The 19,505-nt window shown below is 36.8% G+C and overlaps 1 protein-coding gene across 50 annotated transcripts in view; it reads left to right on the plus strand.

The window, feature by feature from the left end:
- STAU2 (staufen double-stranded RNA binding protein 2) overlaps positions 1-19,505 on the plus strand; it is a 298,725-nt gene that overhangs the window by 162,913 nt on the left and 116,307 nt on the right. For all 50 annotated transcript variants that reach the window (XR_011421546.1, XR_011421549.1, XR_011421544.1 and 47 more), the window contains one exon: positions 5,271-5,575. Coding sequence is in view for 43 of the 50 variants with exons in the window: in XM_070222151.1 (XP_070078252.1) it covers positions 5,271-5,575 (305 nt within the window). In the remaining 7 variants the exon portion in view is untranslated. The remainder of the gene's footprint in view (positions 1-5,270; positions 5,576-19,505) is intronic.

Raw genomic sequence — 19,505 nt, forward strand, 5'->3', positions numbered from 1 at the left:
TAAGCAAAATATTTAGTCCAACAGTATTGTGGCAAAAATTCAAGCTGATTTATGGAAACATACTGTGAGATTTTTCTTTCAATGCTTTGGTATAAAAGGTGACAAATTCATTTTATTAAGAACTAGCTATGCACTCATTCCATGGACTTGCGGAGAAATCCTTCCTTATAGACTAGCATTAACATTGGGACCAGTGTAGTGACATTGTTTTGCTTGCTATATTGGCTTGCCCTGTTGTTCTCATACTGCTTACTACTCATCAACATTTGTGTTCTTCAGCCTCTCTGGAAGAAATCATGACATTAGTGAACATAGAAAAGCAAGGTTCTGCTGAGTTTGCTTATCTATTCATATGAGGAAACCTTTGAAGAGATCTCACTTCAAAGCATCCCGTACAACTCTTCCAGTAAAAACTGGAGCTCCATGAAGATGCTCCAGGAGGCTCTGCGTGCCAGAGGCATTATATGCCTATTTGAGAGATGTGCAAACCTAATGGGAAAAGCATGTAAAATGGGCACTGTGGCCTGGCATTCCTCATTTTATAAGATGTCACAGTCCCTGGCAAGTTTGGGCTTTTAAAATCCTGTGTAAGCATCATATATTTGAGGGAGATTTTGGTGAGCCCATCTCTGGAACATCTAAGGACAATCAAGATGGCATGGATCAACCCTGGAGCTAATCTAGGCAAACCCCAGGCGTGGAGTTTATTTCCTGGATTAAACCTAGGTGTGTGGAGCTGGCTGGACATTGCATTTAGTTCCCTACGTGGTCTTTCAGGAGGCCATTTAATGTAACGATTAGGTATCCAGGCTCTAGAGACAGACTACCTGGAGTCCAATTCTAGCATTGCTACTTAGTATCTTAGCTGTGACCTTGCTGGGTTTCATCACTTCTCTATGCTTCCATTTTTTCTCTAGTAGAGAGAAGTGAAAATGCCCATTCCATATGGTTGTGGGGATTAAATGGGACAATGCATGTAAAGTGCTAGAATAGTGCCACTGTTGTGTCTCCAGTGTAGCTGTGTACAACGGTTACAGACCTACAGTACCAAGATGGGAGTATTAAAGGTGAAAGCAGGGAAAGAAGATAAGATGCTGGCAAAGTGAGTTCAGGGCATCTTCAGATAGAGGGGGAATAGAATAGATGTAACAAGCCTGAGCAAGAGGAATACCTTTGAAGTGCGTGAGCGAAACTGAGGTCAAGGCCAACAAGAAAGAAGGCATGGGCACTTGAGAAAAAGTTTATCCTGCACAGTAATCAAATAAATGCAAATTGATGTAACAATGAAACATTGTAGCATGGCAATAATTTAGAATATCTAAAATCTGTTTTGACAGAAATGTGGGAAAACAGGTTTAGTCACACTCTGCTGATAGAGGTATAAACTGATAGAGTTTTCCAGGAGGCCTAAAAGGCAAAATAAGTGAAAAGTCCTTAAATATGCATACCCTAAATTACTCCTTGATTCTACTTTTAGGTCTTACCTTACTGAAAAACTACGTAAATTTACAATAGGAAGAACCTAAATGAATTGTGACCAATCCGTACACTCTGTTACTAATATTCAAGTTGAAAGTCATTCGGTAGTTGACCGCATGAATCCATGTGTCTTTACACTCTTTCAATCACTGTTGTATTAGTTTAGCTCTGTAGAAAGGAATCTTCTTTATTCATGAAGAAAAGTCATTTACTGTAGAACAAGGGAGCGTGAACTCTGCGTGAGTTCTTATACTGTGATGTAATGCCTCTCTTCAGTCTTGAGAGAGCGTTTTTGTTGCTTTATAATATTGCTATTGGCAAGCTCATTACTGCTGTATAATAACAATACTGGAGTAATCCTGTTAGTTTCTGGATTTTTTAAATTGAGTATAGAATTTAGAGTTGTAATATTTAAGCTATTCTTTAAATAAGAATTACATATAGTATTTAGGCAGCTAGTGAAAAAACAAAAAATAACCTGACATTTCACTTATCAAATTGGCAGATATTTTTACAACTTTATTGAGATATAATTGAAGTCTTATAAACTGCACATAACGTGTATAGTTTGATCAGTTTTGCCATATGAACTGTCCTCATAACCCTTCTGACACCAAATGTATGTGGATTTTTTCTCTGTACCAACCAATTTTCCAATTTTCCAGACACCAACTGGATGTCCTGCAATTCAACTCAATTCTGACACTATCTAGAATTAGCACAGACCCTGCAGATTAAGGACTTAGTCCCACAAGACTGCCACACTTCAGATGCGAGTCACAAATACCATGTGGCCACCTGTGCTTCTGACCAACCAGCTGTAAATTCAGGGCATTCTCTCAACCCCGTTCTCAAGTTCTATAATTTACTACCCCGTTCTCAAGTTCGATAATTTACTAGAAGGGCTCACAGAACTCAGGAAGATACTTCATTTACTATAAGTGGTTTATGATAAAGGTTATAAAATGAACAGCCAGATGAAGAGGTGCACAGGGTGAGATTCAGAAGGGTGTGGAGCAGAGAAGCTTCTGTCCCTGTGAGGTTGGGGTGCACCACCCGTTCCTCATGTGGATGTGTTCGAAACTCAGAAGCTCTCCAAACTCCATTAGTTAGGGGTTTCTGTGGAGCCTCCATTTCATCGACATGATTGGTTAAATCATTGGCTTCTGGTGATCTCCAGCCAATCGCACTTCTCTGAGGTCAGGGGATGGGGCTGAAAGTACCTTTTGCCTATTTTGGTGTTGGATACTATTATTGAAAAATCTTTGCCACCTATCTACAGTAACAGAGCAGTGGCAAGATTTCTTAGTAATAATCATTATCAAAATAGGATAAAAGGCACTTCCATATGTTAATATAGGAGGGTGAAGTTGGGTACAACTTTTTTGAAGTTTATAATTGCAAAAAATTGGAAACAAATTCAATGCCCAACAACATGGGATTGTTTAGGGAAACAGTTCATATAATGAAATATTATGCTTTTAAAATTAGTACTAGAAGTATATTGTTTTGTAAACAACAAGATCATATGGTATGATGATCTTTAACTTATGTTTTCAAGTTAACAACAAAAAAGTACATAGAAAAAAAGACTAAAAGCATCTTTAAAGCAAAATGTTAAAAGTAGTTTCATCTGGCTAGGAAGATTTATCTGCATTTCTTCCAATGCATGTATTATCTTTAAAAAAACTTTATTGAAATTTCTTCCTGATTATAAAACTAACACATGGGCATAAAGTAAATCCATAAAATAGGATTGATGTATTAGTGTAAGCTATATAAATTGTTTAAAAAAAGAAAAAAAGACCACTTTTATGTTTTAAAGCCATCTGGAGCTTGGCCCCTGCCTGCCTGCATCTCACCTTTTGCAGTCCCAGCTCCCTCTTCATGCTCTGGTGGGAAGGAACTGCCTCAGGTCCCTGGAACACACACTCTCCTGGTCCCTGCCTTTGCTCATGCTGTGCATTCGCCTTCAGTTGTCTTTCTCATTGGCTTCTTTCTCCTCATCCCTTGAAGTCTACTGTCAGCATCATCTCCAAGAAGCCTTTCCCGAGCTCCTAGTGCTTCTCCTTTCCCGTTCCCAATGCTCTCTACACCCATCTCCACTGAGGCACGTACTACATTATATTATCCCTTTTCGTTTTTCTCTCTCAATAGACTGAGCGTGACTTTTGAGGTCAGGACAATATTGGTTAGCACAGTGCCTGAAACGTAGGAGGAGGAGCTTCCCTAAGTGTGTGTGTGTGTGTGTTTGTGCGTGCACGCGTGTAACTGAAAAATAGAATAGAAATAAAGGTGTGGTGGGCTCAAACAGCCTGAAGTGTTGAAAGAAGTGTTAATCTCTGCGTGCCTGGGGAATGAGGTCTTCACGGAGACTTTAGTAGATGAGGATAGAGAGGTGAGGAGAGCCACATCATTAAGGGCTTCATTTGTCATCCTAAGGAGTTTGGATTTTATAGTGTAAGTGATGGGGAACCAGTAAAGACTTTTAAGTAAGAGAATGGCTAGCTTCTAGCATTTCCCAAAGTGTTAGATGTTATTAATGTTATGTAAAAAGCTTGGATATAAAATAAATTTGGGAAATCCTGGATTAAAGCAAGTTGAATAGATTTCTGTTCTTCTGGACTTTTCAGAGTTTTTACTATGCTAATGTGTATTTTTAATCTTCCAAAAGGGGCATATGTGCTATAATTTGCATAATTTCCAAGATTTATTTATCACGGAACCCTTTTATTTAGGACCATGTTATAGAACACATTTTGAGAAATGGACGCTGGGGAGGCTAACAGCAGTGAGAACTTTTCGTGATTGTTACTGTAGCCTAGGGGAGAAACATCAAGGGCTTGCATCAGAAAGTTAACGGCAGGAGAGGGGGGGCAAGAGCAAGGGAATTAAGTTGTGTCTCTCAGAGTACATTCTCCAAAAGTGGTGATTTACCAATAATTGTAAAAGATGACATCATGATTTGAGAATTGTTAATATATGATCCAAAGGCATTAGAACAAGCAGTGCAAAATATTGTTTGAAACATCTCTGAGACCAATGGTGGTCGAAAGAAGGTGCTTCTTTGGTGTGTTTACAACCCCACCAACTGATAACACAGCCCAGGCTCACTGGACATGGTAACTACTTGTTTGTGGCTTAGTCAAAGATGGTTGCCAGGAGTCTTGGTTGGGCAACTGAGCAGATAGACGGTGGTATCATAATAAGATAAGCAAGATAGGAGACAGTGCTAATTTGGGAAAGAAGATGCTCTGTCACTTCTTGACATGTTTATGAGTTAGAGTTGTCTGTAGGATATCCTTGTGGAGAGGAGAGCACCAGTAGGCCACTGGACATGAGTTTGTACCTCAGATGTTTTGGACTGATCCACCCTTAATTTTACCTGCTGTGTCTCAATTGCTGCATATGTTAGGGTTTTGTGTCCTTTTATGAGATCATAAAATACTAAATTGCAGGGTGAAGACACTGCGCCTTCCTAACCTTATCCCCGATTGCATTTCCTCACATCAGTGACCCTTGTTCCTCCACAGCTTCCTCACCGCATACAAGGTACACTGAAGTCACTTTTGTGTATTTTTAAATTTCTGATTTTAGGAATATTGAACATTATTCGCCTCTAAGTGGAGGCTGCACTTGCTTCTACAAGTATAAGGAAGATGCTTGATTGACAGTGTTTCTCTTTGCTTTGTTACTACACCAGGTGAAATCACTGAGTTAATAATGCTATCACATGTTTCTGTTTCAATTATTTTAAGTATAATAACAATGTTCCTTCATTTTATTTATAGCTCCAAAAGGAATTCTTCATTTGTCTCCTGATGTTTATCAAGAGATGGAAGCCAGCCGCCACAAAGTAATCTCTGGCACTACTCTAGGCTATTTGTCACCCAAAGATATGAACCAACCCTCAAGCTCTTTCTTCAGTATATCGCCCACATCGAATAGTTCAGCTACAATTGCCAGGGAACTCCTTATGAATGGAACATCTCCAGCTGAAGCCGTAGGTTTAAAAGGGAGTTCTCCTACTCCCCCTTGTTCTCCAGTACAACCTTCAAAACAACTGGAATATTTAGCAAGGATTCAAGGCTTTCAGGTATGAATTAAAAGCAAAAACAAAAACAAGAAAACAAAACAATTCATTAGCCCCAAATCCTTCATCTCTATCCATCAGAAAGCTCATTCTTGCCTGCTAGTGTGACCTGTTTGCCACTTACATTGTAAATTATTAGAAACACAGAGGACAGAAAAAAGAGAGTCGTATGCACATGCCGCATTTTCTTTGATTTTTATTCTATCCAGTAATTTTTTTGCTGCCTGGCTCTCCTCCGTTTTCCTTCTTCTTCCTCTTCCTTTTTTTTTTTTTTAGGCATTTTTCATTCTCTGTTCTGTCTTCTGGTTGGTCTTGCTTGGGTGCACCCATCTCCTCACTCTGTCTTCCATAAACAGAAAGTCTGCCTTCATACATTTGGTATTAGTATTTGGCACTAAGTTCTCCCTCATTTTATAGTAAGGTTGAGTTTTCAATAATGATTTTACTTTCACAGCAGTTTTGAACTTGGCATTCTATTGCTAGTAATGATTAGGTGTACCGTTCAGGTACCACATCCTAGAAAATCAGTTATCTTAGGAGTTCATTAAACGAGTTATTAGAACAATAATGAAATGCTTTCTAGTTGTTTGAGGCATAAAAACATTTGTTTTACTGGATCATGTTTTGAACCATCTAGGGAAGCAACTGCCTCAGATGGTACCAATAATTCCATTTCACTGTGCAGTCTAAAACTAGCTTACAGCCCATTTAACTTGTGTATATGAATTTGGGGATGGAAACTTTTTTTTTCCTATTTATTCTTTGTTCCCTTTTGAAAAAACAAAGCCCAACAATCCTTTATGGATAGAGCTTTTAAAAGAATTGTTAACTCAAGGAAGAGGAAATACCTGTGTTTCGATTTCTTAGTTGCCTTGAAATTCATGTACTGAACTGTAACCGCTGACTCGCCTGGATGGACAGCAGCGTGCTTGTGCGTAGACAGAGTGGATTGCTCCCTCCAATTTCACTGTTTTCATCCCCGTTTCCATCTTAGTCTTATTCCTTAAGACCAAAAACTGTAATTTCCTTTAGAAATGCTCTAGAAGATGTGTATTGTGTAGAATGATCATGTATTCCTAAAAATTTTACAAGTTTAGATATAAAATAAGAAAGATCATGTGTATGGGGAGGTATCCTGCATGTTTTTTGTTGTCCTTCACAGAAACCTGATTCTTTCAAATCTATTGCCAGGTAGTTGTTAGTATTTTTAATTAGACTATTAATATGAAATTAAAGAAGCTGTTACCAGTTATTGGCTCTGTCATCTGAAATTTTAAATGCTTAATTTAAAGGTAAAATTTTAGAATTTGTTTTTGTTGTTCACCTGAAGAATGACAATAAATCACTGTTTCAAATAAAAAGAACTGGATTCATATAGTTAAAGTACTGAGGACAAAGCTAAGTAATTTTTAGTTCCATCCATAATCTGCATAGGATGATCTAGAAATAAACTGTGGTGAAAAGAAATTCACTGCTTATTTTACAAATCTAGTCATTTAGAAATGTCTGAAAGTAACACTGCATTTTTATAGAAACAAAGCACAAATTACTTTCAAACTCTGAATTGATTTTTTGCCTGGAGATGTCATGGTAGATGTAATTTTGCTGCCAGAAGAACTACTTACATTTTCGAATTTGTATTTATTTGTTAATTCTTGGCAATGAAAACAATTATAATTTTGAAATATCTTTACTTTAGTCAAAATGTAGAGTCTGTTTCCCCTATTATTGGGCTGACTGCTCAGACCTTTTTTTTAAAGCTTATGCTGAGATAATATACTCTTATTTATGGACAAGTTAAACACTTCCAAATGTGTGTACTGTGATTTTTACATACTAATGGATATAAACAGATGGTTTGAGAACGTTGCTGTGCTTCTTTGGTCAAATGTGCTTGGTGGTGTTAATGTGGAGTGCGGTGTCACTGGTGGATCGTAACCTGCAGCCAAGCAATGCACAGATCTCTGTGGGAAACGGCTTAGCGTGCTGTCAGGCACGGAGCACATCTTCCTACTGTCACAGTAGAAGGTTCTTTGTGATTAAGAGTTTTAAAGCCTATTTCTTTATAGGTAACTCTCTCAGGTGTGTTTACCTGGTAGAAAAACATGCAGATTGTTTTTATTTCTTAAATGTTTCAATTGGACTATAGTTTAGAAATTATAGGGCCAGCTTATTATGGACTACATGCTATTCTGTTATTTTTATTTCTGGAATTTAAAAACAATAAATTCTTTTTCTGTCTTTCTAGGTTAGTATTTTTTTTTAATTTTGTTGTTGTACACTGACTAGATATTACTGCTTATTGAATATTGTATAAACCTGTCTCTGGCCTTTCTTGCCCATTGAAATCTGATTTAAGCCTACCAGAGCCATTGTATGTGACAGCTATATTGTATTACAAAGTAAAAATATATTAGTATACTGAAAACTAAGTTGTTTTAACTTTTAAATTTTTTTCCCTACCCAATCTTTAATTGAAATTTATAAATTCCAAAAAAGCTTATTTGCTCACCAGAATGTTGGTATTAAGCTCACATCTATTTGCTTAAATCTACAAAATAATTAAAATTATTATACAATTAAAGTTATCATTAACAAAGCTGGCTTCACAGAGCAGAATGTGACCGAACACTTGCACATTCTCAGTAATTCTTGCTTGGACTCACCAGAAGTTTTTATCACATTTTAGATGCAAGCTTTTGGCTCTCTATCATAGATGAATATTTGTTTCTTTGAAGTTTATTGAGTGTATTTTAATTAACCTCTTTTAAAATCTAAATGTTCTTATTGATTGTTTGATTATTTTTTAGAAGAAAAAGTTTTATTTGACTAGTTCTGTGCAGCCCCAGCTTTGTCCAGCTCAGTCAGGATGCTCCTGTAACTGTGCATTTCATAAAAACTCATTTGCAATTATAGTCATGCCATAGTATTACAAGTTTCCTTGTTGTGCATACTTGATACTCTTTAATTATAATGCCAAAATGTTTCAAAATCATGCAGCCTTTTAAAGAAAATTATTAGAGAAGAGACATTCTTGAAATGCTGTGGGTTTGAGCTAAGATAGAAGACTTTGTTTTGTTGTGCTATAGTTTACATTATTCTAAGTTTTTACATCTTTAATATGCTTTTCCATACTAATTATATTAGACGTCTCTTTGTATAAATGTAAGCAGTTCCTTTGTTTAAATGAGTCATTAGAAAAATGGTTAGATTCGAAATGACAATGAATTATTTTAGTAAATTATCCTTTCTAGATGGATTTAATTTCCATTTGCTAGTCTGTTCCCTTCCTTGTGATCTTCATCCATTGAACAGTGTTATTTTTGAAACCTTCAGAGTAAAATATGATAAACTACATTTGTTTTTCTCACATAAAGAATGTAAAGAAGCAGTTAGGTGGTGTTTCAGTTAAATCATAATTAGCTTAGTTTACAAAGTCAAGGAGTGTTTTGTAGAGGGACTTTTCTAGCTGGTGCCATTTCCAGCGAGATGAGATTGTCAGTAGAAGGCTTTGAAATAGCTATTTAAGTTAAAAACTTTCTTTTCAAATACAATTCAAACAATACATTTCAACTAATATGTCTCCTTTTTTGAAGTTTAATATGATTATGGCAGGTTTCTTTTGTAGTTAGCAGGCTTCTTTTAAATATTTATTTTTAACATATATTATGCATAACATATTTTAACAATATGACCTTAGTACACAGATTATATTGAGACGGGGCATGGGGGGGCCTGGCCAATCTGAGAATCAACCTTTCTCCTGTCTCTTTTTTCTGATCTTCCCTATACCTCACTTTTTGTAATCCCTATATCGATCATCACAGTAGCTATTTGCAGCTTTTTTTCTTTCTTTTAAAGAATGAGTGATCCATGCTTTTCAAAGACCTCTATGGTCATGTGCCGCATAATAACTTTTCGGTCAACTATAGACTACATCTATGATGGCGGTGCCATAGGGTTAGTACCGCACAGCCTAGGTGTGTAGTAGGCTGTACCATCTAGGTTTGTGTAAGTGCACTCTGAGGGTTTGCGCAGCAGTAAAGTCTTCTAATGACGCATTTCTTAGAATGTGTCCCTGTTGTTAAGCGACACATGACTGTATAAGTAAAACTGTACATTTCTAATAGGAAAATATGGAGAAAGAAATCATACATATACTCCCCTACTTAGAAATGTTTTCCCCCCCATTTTTAAAAATTAACATTAATGGTTTATTAGCAAATTATCATCTTCAAGTATGTTTATACAAGAATGTCAAGATGATTTAATATCATAAGCTATAATATCAGTCAGTCAATTCAGAAAACCACAAGCCGTATCAATAGATGATAGAAAAGCTAGTGGTGAGTAGTATTTCCCTCATTTTTAATTTGTCCTTGAAACATACTTACCATGTCACGTCTGAGCCCAAATTTTCATTTTGCTGTTACACAAATGGTTGTATAAAGTAATGAGAAATTACCCAGAGTACAATGAGCAAAACACATTTGTGAGTTTGACGTGGGGTCAACAGATTCTGCTCTGATACACAGTCGCTCCTTAAAACTCCCTCTTGGATTTGGTCTCTACAACTTTCCGAAGACCTTGGCGGGATTGGGTTAGTATTTGAACTCTCCTGAAGGCTTGGTCTTCCTATGGTGACCCTAAAACTCAGGTTTGTTCTTCAGATGGGCAGCCCAAGTTCATGGAAACTGACTTACTGTCTGTGATATCTTTAGACCTTGTTAGACTTGGCCAAACTCCTGAGGGTATGCGAACTACATATCATGTAACTGTCCTTCCATAAAAACCAGTGGAATTACAGATCAACTCATTTTGCTGAAATTTCCAACTCTGTAGAGAAAAATACTACATTCGAAGAAGGAAACCCTGATGCATATAAAAATGTACTGTGACGTGTAATACAGGTAAGAATCAAGCAGGCCTTGAGTGAAACAGTCTGTTTTTACTGCATAAACTATTCATAACTAACTCCAACCTAAATCAGTGCAGAGTGTAACTCTGGAACTCGGAGGGACAGAGACACTCATCTTGAGCCTTAATGCACCAATACATATGTAGTAAGACAGAAGATATTCCAAAGAAAAAGTAATAAACAAACATGGAAAGAGCTGTTCCTAACACAGTGACTTTGATGTGGATCTGAAATGAGTCACTGTGGTGCAGAAAGAAATGGCTGTCATTATGTTTTCTCTCCGTGTAGAAATATCTGTAGCTTTTGCTCTTTGTATCAGAAGAGATTTCAACTCACCATGAGAATTCTATTTGGAATTATTTGAAAATCAATAAGTAATTAGCTCTTCGTTAATGTGAAGAAAAAGAAATTGTTTTTCATCTAAAGGTGAATTACATTTCCTTTTGTTAGAAAAGGTTGGCAGGGATGTGATTTTTATTTAGTGACGTAAATTTAATTGTAGTACCCATCAGGTGCCTTCATGTCACACTAGTATCTATAGACCTATGCTCATTCTAAGTTATGTGGAAATTATCTGTTTCCCTTCCCCCAACATTCAGCTGTGTCTATGATTTTTTTTCATGAACGACAATGGCTAAAGTTTCCTATGTATTGTTCTCTTCTTACTCAGAGCAACTTGAGAAAGAGAACAATATGCAGAATGCTCCTTGTAAAGGATTTCTGTACCCTGACTGGAGAAAACTCTAACATACCAGGGTCATACTTCATTTAGAAGATATATGGGCAAACAATGAAATGAAACTGACATTTATGGACTGATTTGATATATATCTGATAGTGAAGTACACCATTATATACATTATTTTATGATGCAAACAGAAGTGCCTGGTACATTTTTGCTTTTTGCTTACAAATCTTTATTTTAAATCAAAGTATAGTCATGTGTTGCTTAATGAAGGGGGTACATTCTGAGAAATCCGTCATTAGACGATTTCATCATTGTGGGAGCATCATAGAGTGTACTTACACAAACCTAGATGGTATAGCCCCTACACAGCTAGGCTATAGGATACTAATCTTATGGGACCACTGTTGGATATGCGGTCTATCCTTGACTGAAATGTGGTTATGTGGCCCATGATTGCATAGTGTTTGAAGCTGGATCCCTGTAAGGAGAACTAGTTTGTGGTAGTGGTCCATGGTCTTCTGGGTATTGTTTTGGTTTAGACATAGATTTCATCAATAAATTTATTTGTACCTTCAACTATACACACAACCGAGTCTAAGTCATTTAAGAATTCTGACTCTTTTGAGCTGGAAGGAACTTTAGATTTTATTCTAAGATAAAATTTTATTATGTAAATATGCGTTTGACAGACTACATGAGTAAAATGAACTATTAGTAATGCAATTTATTTATTTTCCCATATGGAGTTATTAATTTTAAACCCTGACAGATTTTGGCTTCTGGAAGGTTCTGCCATCTTAACATGGTCACATCAAAAAGCAAGCTTAACTGTCAGAGATAAAGGATATTTGAAAAACTTTCAGAATATTTTTATCTATAGTATTGTCATTTTTTAAGTGTAAGAAAAGTCCAGAGTCAAGTCTTAAATTGGAACTTTTGAGAAAACAGGGACTGCTGTTGGAAAATGATACAAAATTCACAGCTTGAAAAACTTTTACTAAGATAAAAATAGTTGATAGTATATTAAGAATAGTTTTCATTAATTTCAGTATATATGTGAAGAATTAGATGAATATGAATTTAGTCTGGCTGTAGAATGTCATCCCGTTGAATACTGGAATTGACTTAGTTGAACAGCAGGAAATGGAACATTTGTTTATTCACTCTGGGCAAATACTTAATAAGTACCTACACATGCTAGGCAGCATGCCAACCACTGAGCAAGGAGGAGTTATGGTCAAGTTGGGGACAGACAGACAGGTAAATAAAACCAATATAACAAAAGATTGACCACTACCACAATTTAGTTCTATCTCCAGGGATCAGTGTTTGAACATTACATGGCAGTTTGATAAAAATAATTAAAGATTTGCAGCATCTTGTATGAAATAATGTATGTAATGCCTGCCCCGTATAATAAGTGTCATAGTAAGTGTAACATGCTAAGTGGTCACTTGAGGTGTGGTTAGCTATGTTAAGAATCATGAATGGGAATGAAAAGCTCTGACTGAGTGAATTACGGAAGAATTCATAGCAGAGGGGACATTTGAAGTAAGTGTTAAAGAGGAGATAGAATTTGAAGGTGGATAAGAAGAAAAGGAATTGCAGGCAGAAGAAGTTAAGTACTAAGGACATAAAAGGTGTTTTAGAAAATGTTTAGAGTTCAAAGTGGAAGTAGCAGGCAGGGAGGCCGAAAAGATGTGTGTGTGTTGCTGGGAGTTTGAATTTTAGCTATTAGGCAGAGACCACTCGCATTTTTAAAAGGGTAGTAATGTTCGTTTTGTATTTTAGAAAGATAAATATAAGGATGAACTAGACAAAAAAAGAGATTTGTAGCAGAAAGACTAATTAGAATGGTTTTGCACCAATGCAGGAGAGAAAAAATGAAGATTGAATTCAGGCAGAGCTAGTGGGCATAGAGGAGTGGGGCAAAGGTAGAGTTGAGAGAAGTAAATGATGTCCTGTCCTGAGTGTGAGGGTGCTTTCGCTGGTCTGGTCAGGGTGGAAGCTAGATTTAAACGTATAGAAGAGTAAATAGAGACTATTTGAGGATAAATAGACTATTCTTTCAAGAATTTAAGAGTGGAGTAAAGAAAGAAGGTAACACAAATATGACATGTTTTAGCAAGTTTTTATTTTTAGTATGGACGAGATGGGTAAACATAGAGCAAGTGGAGTTCCATTTTGAACATGTGGAATATGACTTGCCTGTGGGACTTTCAAATGGAGTTGTCCAGTAGGCAGTTGTAAATGGGTCTGGTGGTCAGCAAAAGACGATAGGACACACAGATTGGAGAGTCATCAGTGTATAGATGTAATTGAAGCTGTAGAAATATTAAGATTGACCAGGGGAAATGGGCAAAGGCCTAGGAGATATTCCTGACCAGTACAAACAAGGTAAGGGATTCATTAATTCAGCTGAAATATATTGAGCACCTGCCACGGCCCAGATACACTTCTTGGCACTGAGGATATAGCGTATATGACAGTCAAGGTGTCTCCCCTCATGGAGCTAACATTAGAATGGGAGTGTGGGGGGTGGGATGTGGAGTGGAAGGGACAGGTGGAAGGGCAGGCAATCACATCTGGACACATCTGATAAATTCAAATTGTGTTAATATCCTAAGATTACAATTGCTTGGAAATTAATTGTGAGATTAATTATGATTATTCATCAGAAGTAGGAGCAATGACTTAGTGTCTCCAACTGTTGTGTCAGGTAACTACACTGTTAAAATGTTTTAGTCAACCTTACTGTGATATAATTTACATAAAATAAAACACACCCATTTTTATTATACAGTTTGGTGAGTTTTGAAAAATGCGTACAACCATGTAACCACCACCACAGTCAAGATGGGAATATTTCCATTACTGTAAAAAATTCCCTGGTGCCTCTTTGCAGCCTGGTTTCCTCACCTCCCCATAGTTCTAGGCAACTAGGATATCCTTTTTGTCACAAAAGATTAGTTTTGCCTTTTCAGGAATTTCATAAAAATGGAATCACACAGCATGCACAGTTTCGTGTCTGGCTTCTTTCACTCACTGTAATGTTTTTGAGATTCGTCCATGTTGTGTGTATCAGTAGTTTTTTCCTTTTTATTGCCAAGTAGTAGTCCATTGTATAGATGTATACCACAAATTGTTTATCAGTTTACCTGTTGATGAACATTTGAGTTGTTTTCAGTTTGGGGCTATTATGAATAAAGCTGTTTATGAACATTCATGTACAAGATTTTGTGCAGACATGTTTCCAATTCTCTTGGAAAAACTGCTCAGAGTGGAATTACTGGGTCACATGGTAAGTGTATATACAAATTTATAAGAAACTGTCAGATTGTTTTCAATGTATTGTATCATATTACATTCCTACCAGTAATGTATGAGGGTTCCAAACATTGATACGATCAGTCTCATTCTCTGAAGGATGCAGTGACTCATTGATATTTTCATTTGTATTTTACTGATGATCAACTATATGACTTCTTTTCATGTGCTTATTGGCCAATTATATATCTTTGTGAAATGCCTACATTTTTTGCCCTGTTTCCATTTGGGATTTTTTTCCTTATTTGAGTTATAAGGGTTCTTTATATAGTCTGGATACAAATCCTTTGTATTCCAAATGTTATCGCCCTGCCTGTGACTTGTCTTTTCATTATCTTAAAGGCACCTGTGGAAAAGTTGAAAATAAGTTTTCAATTTTCATGAAGTTCAATTTTCCATTTTTTCTGTAGGATTTCTGCCTTTTTGGTCCTATCTAAGAAAACCCCAAGGTTGCACAGATTTTCACTTATTTTTTTTCTAGACTTTTCATGGTTTCTGCTTTTATGTTTAATGCTAAGATCCACTTAAGGTTAATTTTTGTGTGAAGTAGGGGTGAGGATTGAAGTTCATTTTTCCCGTAGTGTAGCCAGCTGTTTCTGCACCGTGTGTGTAAATTGTTGTTCTACTCTAGCTGCTGTGAAGATATTCTGTTTATCTTTGGTTTCACCAATTTGTCTATGCTATGTCTAGGATTGTAGTTAATCCTGCTCGGGGTTCATTTAGCTTCTGAGAATGATAGTTAATATTTTTCACCAGTTTTGAAAAGTTTTTGGCCACTTTTTTTCAAAAAAATTTTCTACCCGTTTCTCTTCAGGCCAGTAAAGCTTTAGCTTTCTCTCACTTGAGCTGTGTGCACTTCAGGGAGTGCACCCAATTGAAAAAGTAGAGGACTTTCAGATCTTAACAGATTCCTCGCTGGTTTCTGCATACTTTTACATCAGACCCTCCGGAGTCTTCCCTGTACGTGTAAAGCGTAGTAGGCAGCCAGGAATCTGGGTAGAGTTTCTGTTCAGATTTAGTACTCCACTTCTGCAGCTACCTCACTTCTAGGATTTCTTCCCTCAGTGTTCAACTCATCTGCCGCCCCTGAACTCTTTCCTCTGCCACCTCCAGCTGGTACAGCTGCAGTTTTCCACCAACAGAACTAGAGGAAGTGGAGAATGCCCTCAGGCAAAAAAAAAAAAAAAAAAAAAGCCATGAACTCACAATTCTTACTCCATATAGTTTTAGGGTTTTAAGGAAAAACTACCCTGGTGTCTGCCTGCTTTTGATCACATTCCAGTGTCTTCAGATATTTTTCTTTTATTTCATCTATGTTATATATTGTTATCTGCAAGAGACTTTGTCCAGTGAATTCGTTCTTCCATTACCAGAAACTAGACCTAAACCAATTGTTTTTAAATACCACTGAATTGACCCATTAATTAATTAATAACTGATAATCTTGACATCCTTCTTAAAAAAATAATTAAAAATATGGGGAAAGCTATAAGGATATTTGTCATTGGTTAGGGCCCTCTCTTCTTTTGGAACTCCATTTACATGCATTTTTTTATATTTTCCCAGATTGCTGAGGCTCTTTTCCAAACATTTTTTTCTCTGAACTTCAGATTGTACTATTTCTATTGATCAATAAGTTTACTAACTCTTTCCCATGTTTCCTTCATCCGGTGACTTTTTTTTACTTTGGATATTGTATTTTCATTTCTAGAATTTCCATATTGTTCTTCTTAAAGTTTGTTTCTCTGCTGAGATTTCCTGTCCATTCATTCATTATGGACATATTTTCTTTTATATCCTTGAGAGTAGTTATAATAGGGTTCTTTAAACACCTTTTCTGCTCATTTCAACATGAGATATATTGGATTTTGTCTTTATTGATTGCCTTTTCATGTGGTTATGAGTCACCTTTTTCTCTTTATTCTGGGTCAAGTAGTTTTGGAATGCATCCTAACTATTGTGAATGATACCTTATAGAGACTGGATTCTGTTACACTCCTCTGCAGAGTTTTTTTATTTTTTTTATTTTAAAGATTGGCACCTTAGCTAACAACCATTGCCAATCTTCTTTTTTTTTTTTTTTCTGCTTTATCTCCCCAAACCCTCCCGTACATGGTTGTATGTTTTAGTTGCAGGTCCTTCTAGTTGTGGCATGTGGGACGCTGCCTCAATGTGGCCTGATGAGCGGTGCCATGTCCGCGCCCAGGATCCGGACCCTGGGCCACTGCAGCGGAGCACGCGAACTTAACCACTCGGCCACAGAGCCGGCCCCCAGCAAAGTTTTCAGTTTTGTTTTCTGAGGCAGTTAATCTGGCTGGATTCACACTCCAAACCTTGTCTCTCATCTTGAACTGTTTCTTCTCTTGGCTTCTGGGATAGTAATCTCCAGATTCTCCATCAGCTTCTCTGTCAAATGTTGCAAAGAAGAACCTATCAGAATTGGCATTTAGGTGGTTACTGCTCCCTGTTAGAGTAGTTTTGGTGATGTTTTGTAATGAAGAGAATGATAGGGGAGAAAGTTGAGGTAGTGATAGTAATACTTTGCAAGAGTAACAATAGAAATAGTTAAAAAATAATCTGTCATAGGTGGTGTTTGCTGCCAATTTGGATTTGTAGTTTAGGCAGAAACTTACTTCTTACTTTTTGCAATCAAGTAGCAGTTATTGATGTTCCTTGGTTCAAATTTCTTGGTCCCCATTGCTAGGCTTCTCGTGCATTGGCCTATATTATAAGTTTTTTCTCTCTAAAACTCTTACTTAAGAAGAAACCTTTAACTCCTCTTTCTTCTGATGCTTTGGATATTGTAATTTTCCACGCTTTTATGCCAGAAATTTTTTTTTTTTGCATCCTTTTCCTTTTCCATATCAGAAGTAGAAAGTACCACATTGCCATTGACTTTATTTTCTTAATTAAGAGGAAATTGAGTCTCCACTGATTCCCTTCTCTTGTGTTTGAAGATTCTTTTAGTATAAAAATCTGTTATAGTGTAGAAAAATTTATAATATGTTCTAATAGGCTCTCAGCTTCTTTCAAGTTGCCTTTATTTTGAAGCACTAAAGGTTTTCCTTCCTATTATAAGTGACCTTTAAAAAGCAATTTTGGACTTAGAGAAAAGTAGTATGGAGTTTGCTGTTAACAATTGTATAACGATAGCATTAATCGCCAGTACCAGGAAATTGAGGATGATATAATACTATGGTCATGCACCACGTAACGACGTTTCAGTCAACGACCAACTGAATATGCAGCAGTGGTCCCATAGGATTATTACCAGATAGCCTAGGAGCCCAGTAGACAACACCATCTAGGTTTGTAGTAACCTCGATGATGTTCACACAACAATGAAATTGCCTAACAATGCCTTCCTCAGAATTTATCCTTGTCATTAAGCAACTCATGACAATATTACAATCTACCGATCTTACTCAAATTTTGTCAGTTTTCCTACTAATATGCTTTTTCTGGTCCAGGATCCTGTCTAGGATCCCACATTGCATTTAGATGTCATATCTCTTCCAATCAAGTAACATTTCCTTAGTCCTTCATGATCTTGACACTTTTGAATAATATTGATTACCTATTTTTAGAATGTTCTTGACTTTGGGTTTTTCTGATATTTTCTCATGTTTCGATTGAGGTTGTGCATTTTTGGTAAGTATATCACAGAAGTGATATACCCTTCTCAGTGCCCTATATGCTATTCTGTTTATAATATAATTGTCTTAAATATTTCCTCTACATACATTAAGGTCCACATCTGATAGTGTTATAATTTTTGCTTCAAATGATTCTCTCCTCTGTTCTCTCCATTCTGCTCTTAAGCACATTCATTGAGTTTTTTATTTTGGTTATTGTATTTTTCAGTTCTAAAATTCCTATTTTGCTCTTCTTATATCTTCTGTGTCTTTGGTGAGACTGTATTTTTTTATTTGTTTCAAGTGTATGTGTAGTTGCTTTTTGAAGCATTTTTACAATGGTTATTTTAAAACACTTGTCAGATAAGTCTAACATCTGTGTTATCTTGGTGTTGGCATCTCATGATTGTCTTTTGTCATTCAAGTTGAGATTATCCTAGTTCTTGGTATAGTGAATGATTTTCTGTTTTATCTGGACATTTTAGGTCTAAGAAGTCTCTAATTTAAACCTTCTGTTTTAGTAAGCCCCCTCTGACATCGTGCCAGCTAGGGTATAGGGGTGCTGCCTCGTTAGTACTGGGTCTGGGTGGAGGTTCCCTTTCTCCACTTGGCCTCTGTTGACCCCCCTGGTGAGAGGGGGACTTGTTATAGCTGGATGGTGGTGATAGTCCTGACCCTCCACGGTACCTCTCCTGACATCACCCCAGTGAGAAGGGGTAGGTATCTACCATCACCAGATGCCTGGGAATCCAGCAGGGGTCCTGACTCCCCATTCAGCCTTCTTTGTCATCACCCCAATTGGAGAATTGGGTCACCTTATTTCATTCAGGCAAGGGTGGAAGACTAGGCTTCCTAACTGGCCTTTGTTGATGGGGATGTGGAGGTGGGAGTGGCTTTGCTGTTTATTCCATGATTGTTTGGCTGGAGTAGAGCAGTTATTGTCTAAATGTTTTTTATCTTGCTAAGTTATTCCTTTTCTGGTCCTTTGGTTAGAGAGAGCAGGCTTTCTTGAGGCTTTTTTTTTTTCCTATACCCATTGGCATTTCCAGGTTGCTGGCTTCTCTGGCACCCAGTCCAAAATATCTAAGACAAAAAGAAAACCTGACAGTTCTCCACTGTGTTGTTTCTTGGGTCTTGAAATCCCTAGCTGGTTTTCCTCTTTCTCTCCACCTTTCTGAGTCCTCTTATGTTTGTTTTATGCAGGAAGAATGGGGAAAAATAAATCTATTCTATCTTGTCTGGAAGCAGAAATCAGAAGTGGTCTTTTCATCATGAATGTAATTGTATTTTAAATACAAACATAGTATGTTTCTAAAACTTATAATTCCTGAGTAGAAAGCAGCATATTCCAATATTTTTGTAAAA

The sequence above is a fragment of the Equus caballus genome, chromosome 9, assembly GCF_041296265.1.
Source record: "Equus caballus isolate H_3958 breed thoroughbred chromosome 9, TB-T2T, whole genome shotgun sequence".
Classification (NCBI taxonomy): Eukaryota; Metazoa; Chordata; class Mammalia; order Perissodactyla; family Equidae; genus Equus; species Equus caballus.